Genomic DNA, 7,574 nt, shown 5'->3' with positions numbered 1-7,574 from the left:
TAAATCTGAAGTACGAGTTACAGCTGCATAAAAAATTTATGAAAACTGAGATGTGAGTCAGTTTGAGTTATCTCTTTTTAATAAATTCTCATAATTTAAGCATGATTTTGATAAAAATGTTTATTAATTTCTTTTATTAATTAACCAAACAATTTCATTTGTAAATTAATTAACTTATTTAAAACTTTTTGTTATTTTTAGTTCTTTTCTTAGTTCTACCAGGTGAACTAAATAAAAAATATTATTTCTGATCTGTGACTAAGACTAAATTTGTGCATCCATAAATCCAGTATNAGTGGAATAGTATAGTTTGACTATTCAACAAATCATGCTATTTTATTACTTTTTGAAGTAAATGATTATTCTGAAATGTATAAATTTCAAATAGGATTGGTTGTCTCGTGAATGTCCGCATCTTCGAATTCTGGCAGTAGATTACTACTCTCATTTTACCGTCTGGAAGGACGAGTGTCGCTTTGAAACCGAAAAGTATGTTTAAATTATTTACATTAATAATAAAATGATTATACAATTACTATTTTGTTTGAGCACTATTTTCATGATCAAACATGCTATTGTGTTTGATCAAGAAAATATGTATTAAATTTATATAAACAACAATGCTCTAACATATTAATCAAACTGTTAAAAAATAAGATTATCTTGAGTCGTTTTTTTGCCTACTAATACTTAATGACATAATATTATTTAGATTAAAAGTTGGCACTTAGACCAATGTCTCACAGTCAGTGATATTAAGCCCACAACAGTTAAGGGAGCAACCTACCACTCTGGGGAATCCTGAATTAAATTCGGGTGGGTTTGAATAACCCTGGGAATTTTTTGGGAGTGGCCTGTCCGAGCGTGTCAGGCCATGTCCCTTGTCGGCCGGCCACTCCTTTGCTGGTTTGGCTAAACCCGTAATTGGCTTGCCAAAAACGTCCTTGGGGTCTCTGGAGTGGAAAGAGTTTTAAAAAATTTTGTTGATATTTGTAATATGTTCTTGGTTTGGTTGTTTATATATTCAGTGAAGTAAAAACTAAACAAAACTTATAATTAATATGTTAGCATAACAAGTATTTACGGAAGTTTATTAAAAGGGATTAACTTTATGCAGCTACTCATTTCTGCTAGCGTTCGTATCATTTTCTTGAAACAGTACCGGAAGCCATTTTTGTAACGTCATTAAGGGTTCTAATTGCTTCCGTCAGTCATTTCTAGTCAGCAAATATCTGACTAAGGAGGACATAACAGTGTTTTTCCAGTATTATTATTTCTTGATTTTGCTTCTGTATATTACTATCTGTTCTTTAAAATGAAGAGAAATTGGAAGATAAGCTGCAGTGATGAAAACCATTAGAAAAATCACCAAAATGACTTCTGGAACTGCTTTGAAAATGAAAGAGATGCTGAAAGCAGTGTGTGGGGGTGTAGAAGAAGCTAACTTTGAAGGTGGTTGTTTGATTTAAGGATTCCTGTGTGTTGTATACTAAAATCTGTGTCAAAAGTTCAATTTGTTTTGACACTATATATGTAAGTGTGTATATATATACATATATACATACCATGCTTGCTAGAGTAAAAGCTTAAGTTTGACAAGAGGCATAGGGCAGAAAAAAATATAATTCAAATTTAACTTCAAAGGTTTGCAAAGTTAAATTTAAGTTATATTCTTCTGTTCCATTCCATATACTAACTGATAAAACCTTAGTAATAATGACAAAGATATTATTTATTTATAGTTTTTAAGGTTTCACTTTATTTTTTTTTATAAACAACATTATTTCACATTTTTCAAACATTAAAGAAATGAAAATTAATAACAGAAAATATTATATTATAGATGTGGTATTACAATAATTGTTATTCACTATTATTAATAAGGTTACTTAACTATCCAATGCTTGTAACCAAGTACTTTATGTGGATGATTGAGTATTGCATTTGGGCATGACACAGAAAACTGCTGGGCTTTATATATATGTAATATATATATTATATATTGAAAAAGACAATTGGAGGAAGATAAGATTTATTTTATGACTATTTTGAAAGCATTACTTATTAAATATTAAATTACATTTTTAAATATATAAAATTAATAATTTTATTATTTATTATATATATGTATATATAACAATTTAAAATTTTACAGTCGCTCTCTATTAAGTAGAAGTAATGAGATTTTGAAGAAGTTAGTAGCCGCGGGTGTCGGTAACAAACCCATAATATGGGTCACTCATTCCATGGGAGGTAAATTGCTTATTTAAAATCAATCTTATCTTACAAAAGACGATAAAATTTGAGAAAATTCAAACTTAATATTGTTTTAACAACAAATTTCAGGATTGTTAGTAAAACAAATGCTTCTCGAAGCAGCCAAAAACAGAGATCCCAGCATTAGAAACGTGTTAGAGAATTCAGTTGGCGTAGTGTTTTGTAGCGTACCTCACCGAGGAAGTTCTTTGGCCACTGTGGATTCCGGCTGGAAACTAATATTACTTCCGACTAAAGAAGTGAAAGAATTGAAAAAAGGTCTGTTTGTATTTTTATTGAAAAAGTTAAAAAATAACAATAAATCATTTATTTATTTGATTAAATTTTAATAAAAGATTTATGAGAAACATTGAAAATAACAAATAATATAAAAATGAAAACAGCACATAACATTGGTATGGTTTGCAAATAAGGCAGAAGATCGTCTTTTCGTAATAATTAATTTTACTCAACATAACAAAATAAAAAATACAGCAAATATAAAGTTTAAAAGTTTGGTGAATACATTGTAAATTTAGAGAACTAAAAAATATATATTTCAAAACCAGACTTGAACAGCCACATTTCTTCTAACTGACAAGGACTAAACAGACTAGAATATCATCCAAAATATTTTATTACCTCTCTTAATGTAAATACATTTTGGGCTTTAGCTCCTCTTTGGTACTTGCTATAATGATACAATAAACTTAGTAAACAATTACAGTATATAAATGAAAACTCTACATACCTATATATAAGATAAATAGTAAAATTTTTTATAAATAACATTTTTTGACTGATACCAAACAAATGCAAATGATAAGCACTGAACTTGTTCAAAAAACAAGTTAAAGTATGCCAATTATTAAATATAATGCTGGAGTTTCAAGGTGCACTATTTCTTTTGTTTCTTATTCTCCAGTTAGATCTTATTTATTTTTATTCATACTTCACTGTAAACTGATAACAGATGCAACTGATGTTTACAAAAACATCTCTTACTTTTTATTATTGCAATTAGCCCAATTTAAAGTACTATGTCATCCCAATTTGTATTAAATAACATACCATCTGTGCATATTATTCCTTTTTCCTTCATTACTATTACTATATATGTTGTTATTAAGGCTAGGGGCCAGAATTATGTTACTCAGTAGATTATTCTTTAAAATATCAAAAACTTTTTTAAAATATGGGAATGATGTGTAAGACCTATCCCCTTTATTATTTTTTGTTTTAAACCTGTTATTAATCCTTTTAATTTTTTTTATTCTCTGATATATTTTAATCTTAGCTATTTCTGCTAACCTAGGGCCTATTACTGTACCCATACTGTATATCTTTTTGTCTTAAAAAAAATTATTACCATTTACAAAACATAATTATTAAGGAACAAAAACTCGATTAAGTTAATAATCCAACCTTCTAAATTATTTTCTACCAAACAATTTTCAATATTGGGGTAAAGTTTGTTCATATATTTCTGATAGTTTGTATAACATAATAGCATTAATTTTATAGGTGTTTGAGACATACAATGTATACAAACCATCTACAAAAACTTTGAATGCAGACATAATACAACATTGGGCAATTAAGTTTTAGAATAGATCAATTACAACTGAGTTAAAGAATGTAGAAACAAGATTCAATGCATCTGTGGCAGCTTCTTTAGTAAATTTGTTTATCTAAGACATTTTTTTATACAAATTATTGTCATTTTATAGACATTTCCGTTACTACACAAAGCAAACATTAAGTTTTGACATGGTCAGATTTCAGCTTAATTGAATTATATGTAACTATGTGGTTTAATGAGATTTGTAGGACAATTTTGCTTTTGGATGTCAAAAATCAAAATTATCATTATTATTTTTAAACAAGAGAATCATTTGCCAAAAGTGTGTTCTGCCAGGTCACTCAGTTAACTGATGTAAAAATAGTATGACCGTAGCTGTTTGTTATAACTTTGTGCATATATATTATGTTATAACTTCCACAATAAATAGTTCACAAAAACAGTGTTCTTTCTTTATGATTTTCTCCAGGATTAAATTTATAATAATTAATCGAGGTTTACATTTTATTAAGATGCTGCCATTACTTCTATAATGAGACTAGTAATGCCACAGGATACATTTTGTAGTTTTTATTCTTTGCTTTGCACACAAAGTTACAGCAAATAGGTTATAGTTTAATTAATAATATAAAAATATTTAATATATGAATTTATCATAATTATAGATTTTTATTTTGTTTTTACTAGTGCCAAAAAGTAGAAGTTTAATAATTTTTTTAATGTGTATTATTAATTCTTTGTCTTTTAAAGAAATGTAAATAAATTTATAATGGCTTAGTTAAACTATATATTTTTTTTTTTCTATTCACACACACAGTCATTCTTGCCTGCATTTTTTCTGTAGCTCTATAACTAAGTACTCGCAAGGTATTTACAATCCATAATTCCTGTTTATTAATATGAATTATTGATAATATTGAAAGTACACTAGTAAAAGATATATTTAATTTTTATAGGAATATCACACAATATCAAGGCTAACCTTGAATATTATCCCATTTCTACCCAGTGAAATCTCAATACTGTATAGTGTACCCTCAATAAGAGTGCCAACCTGATAAATAAACCTGAATAGGTTTATTTATCAGGTAGGTGGACCTTCCTAATATATGTATTTCATATTTTTTTAAGATACTTGTACAGTACATATGAAATGCAGAATTTGATTTAGTGGCACTGTCAGTATGATTATGGAATTGGTGCTAAATAAAATTTTGACTGCAATTTGTTTTTATTCTTAAATCCGTTTGCTTCTCTTTTAGTTCCCGACTAATGTACTGCCTTTAAAATTTTTAATTAAGATTAAATAAAAATATAATAAACAAATTATCCAAATCTAAGGACAGTAATATAGACTTTAAATAATATTACGATGTACAATTTTCGTTTTTGTAAATATCTTTTAGTTTTCTGCTAGTAATAGCAGGTCTGGTGAGTACCACCTCTTTTTCTACACTCGTGTCTTTAGCTCTTTATAACTACCCTCTTTTAAGTCATTCATCATTTTAATTCTCCTTCTCCTTCGTTTCTTTCTGCCTACAAGCGTTCCTTCCATAATGTCATTCCGTAAGGCTTTTTGAATCGTGTCCCATCCGATTAGCTTTTTGCCTCATTATTGTCTCTAATATGCTCCTTTTTTCACCCACTCTTCTCGGGACTTCCTCATTTCTCACCTTATCTCTCCATTTGACTTTCTCTATTCTTCTCCGTGGCCGCCATTCTCCGAATGTCGTATCGTCTCGAGGTCTAAGTTTCGGCACCATAGAGGAAAACATTCCAGATGTCTCATTTGTCCAGTCTTTTTCTCAATTCTAATTTCAGAGGTCCACATAAAATTGTGTTCATTTTGCTAAATGCCACTTTTGCCATTTCAATTATCTTCTTGATTTCTTTCCCACTTCTGCACTCCGAGTCGAGCCAATGTATCATTCTTCTATGATTCTCGGCACCCCTATCACATCTCTAGTGCCTCTTCTGTTCCCGAATCCAAACTGTTCTTTTATAAATATACTTTATACGAAAATATTGAATTTTACGACAGATTCCTCGTATCTTTTGGACATGCACGAGAAGTTTAAACAGTTGGCCAAGAAGCACGACATCTCTTGTCTTAGTTTCGGAGAAACCCAAAAAACCAACCTGGGCTTGAAATTAAGCACGTTGATGGTGTCTCTGGATTCCTCAGGTATCTCGCACCTCCAAATATTAATAAATTTAATTAACTTTTTGTCGTTTCCGCCGGTTTCATTCTTTTTCTTTCCCGTAGATCCGTCGATCGGCGAATTTTACGCACTTCCGGAGAATCATCTGAACACCTGTAAGCCGGAAACGAAGTCCTCCGTCATGTATCAGCTGCTGGTGGATTTCATCCATCAGCACGTGCCGCACACTCTGATGGAAAATTTGCTTCAGGACCACAACGTCAGTGCCGAAGATTTAGAAACCACCGTGGTCATGGGATTAGTGCAATAGATTTTTGTATACAATTTAATTAAAGACAATATTTTTAAATACGTATATGTAATAATGTCTTTGGTTTATCATAATATATTCTTTATGCAGATGCCTTAGTCCATTGTAAAACGTCCATCGAATTTACGGTGGAAAGTATGTGCGGAATTGCGGATACGACCGGGCCCAATTACTTTTTCGATTCTCTCGAACGCTCAAAGTCGTAGTTTATTTTGTTTTTATAAAGAAATTTCTTCAGGTAATTATATTATATTTTCAAATTAAAGTTAAAAAAGTTATTTTGATTTTTATGGTTTTAGGCAAGTTAGAGAGAGACATTTTCTTCGGAATGTATATTTACAATTATGCATTTTTGATTACGCGATCCGAACTCCGGTTCCTCTGTATTTGGATCGTCGTCCCGCTTCATCGAAGTCCATACGTAAGCATGAATACTTAAAAACACACACAAGAACATTCCATCTTTAAGGGAAATTCTATTGTTAGAACTGGTAAATAATTTCCCATGTGGATGTTAAAATCCAAAAGTTTAGTGAAATCTGTTTTTTATACTTTTTCTTTATTATTTATATAGTGTGGACCCCAAGAAAACGGGTCTAATCTGAGATAATTTCGAGAAAAGTATTATGAAAACCAAAGATATTACCGAACGGTCGGGGTACCCAAAATTTGCGTATTAAATTTCCTATAAATCGGATGCAGGGTATGATTTTAGGATTGTTGTTGCCAACGAAAACTTTTGACTAGTAAATAAATTTTTTTCATTTATAAACTGAATTTTTATTTGTAAATGATCTCCAAAATCAACATATATAATCTAAAATAAATCATAAATCCCTGTGGGCACTAACCTTTCGTAGCCAGCCCATTAAGGGTTTGCTACGAATGGAGTGGTGAGAAATGGGTTCTGACTAGGGTTTCTCAAATGTGATCCCGGCTTCCCGGTTGTTTTTTTAACACGGAAAATCGCAAATTTCTTAAAAATTCACTTAAGGTTGAGGAAATTTTGCAAATAGAAAGTATAATTAACTCATAAACGATTATAATACATTTGTATTTATTAATTTTAAACCTATTTATTAGATTTTTAAATTTTTGCTCGTTATGGCGCGTCACAATTGGTCAATAATCAATACGTGGCTTATATGCATAGCAATGATAAATAATTAATTACAAATGGTTTACCTAAGGTGCAGAGACGTTGGGCAGAACACTGTTGAAAGTTGTTAACTATCATTGTCATGTACTAAAACCAACACATCTA

General features: G+C 30.2%; 1 protein-coding gene across 4 annotated transcripts; it reads left to right on the top strand.

The window, feature by feature from the left end:
* Positions 1-376: 376 nt before the first annotated feature.
* Positions 377-7,078, top strand: LOC111616719 (protein SERAC1-like). Of its 4 annotated transcripts, none has more exons than XR_002755304.1 (6): positions 377-489; positions 2,156-2,253; positions 2,347-2,535; positions 5,880-6,023; positions 6,105-6,548; positions 6,610-7,078. XR_002755304.1 is itself a non-coding variant. In XM_023358093.1 (6 exons), the coding sequence occupies exons 2-5, from the start codon at positions 2,247-2,249 to the stop codon at positions 6,308-6,310; spliced, it is 546 nt and encodes a 181-aa protein (XP_023213861.1). In that variant the 5' UTR covers positions 377-489; positions 2,156-2,246; the 3' UTR covers positions 6,311-6,316; positions 6,401-7,078. The 4 variants fall into 4 exon arrangements, 2 of the variants coding, with proteins under 2 accessions (XP_023213861.1, XP_023213860.1); XR_002755303.1 differs by having other exon boundaries at positions 6,105-6,801; positions 6,885-7,078; XM_023358093.1 differs by having other exon boundaries at positions 6,105-6,316; positions 6,401-7,078.
* The last annotated feature ends 496 nt before the right edge of the window (positions 7,079-7,574 follow it).

This window comes from Centruroides sculpturatus, unplaced genomic scaffold, assembly GCF_000671375.1.
Source record: "Centruroides sculpturatus isolate CEXI.00-Female unplaced genomic scaffold, Cexi_2.0 scaffold3860, whole genome shotgun sequence".
Classification (NCBI taxonomy): Eukaryota; Metazoa; Arthropoda; class Arachnida; order Scorpiones; family Buthidae; genus Centruroides; species Centruroides sculpturatus.
This window is presented reverse-complemented; position numbering and strand designations above follow the sequence as displayed.

Excerpts from the sequence above, each read along its gene's own strand:
- LOC111616719 (XM_023358093.1), top strand. Across the intron at positions 2,536-5,879 it reads AGTGAAAGAATTGAAAAAAG|ATTCCTCGTATCTTTTGGAC; the intron begins GTCTGTTTGTAT and ends ATTTTACGACAG. Across the intron at positions 6,024-6,104 it reads GGTGTCTCTGGATTCCTCAG|ATCCGTCGATCGGCGAATTT; the intron begins GTATCTCGCACC and ends TCTTTCCCGTAG.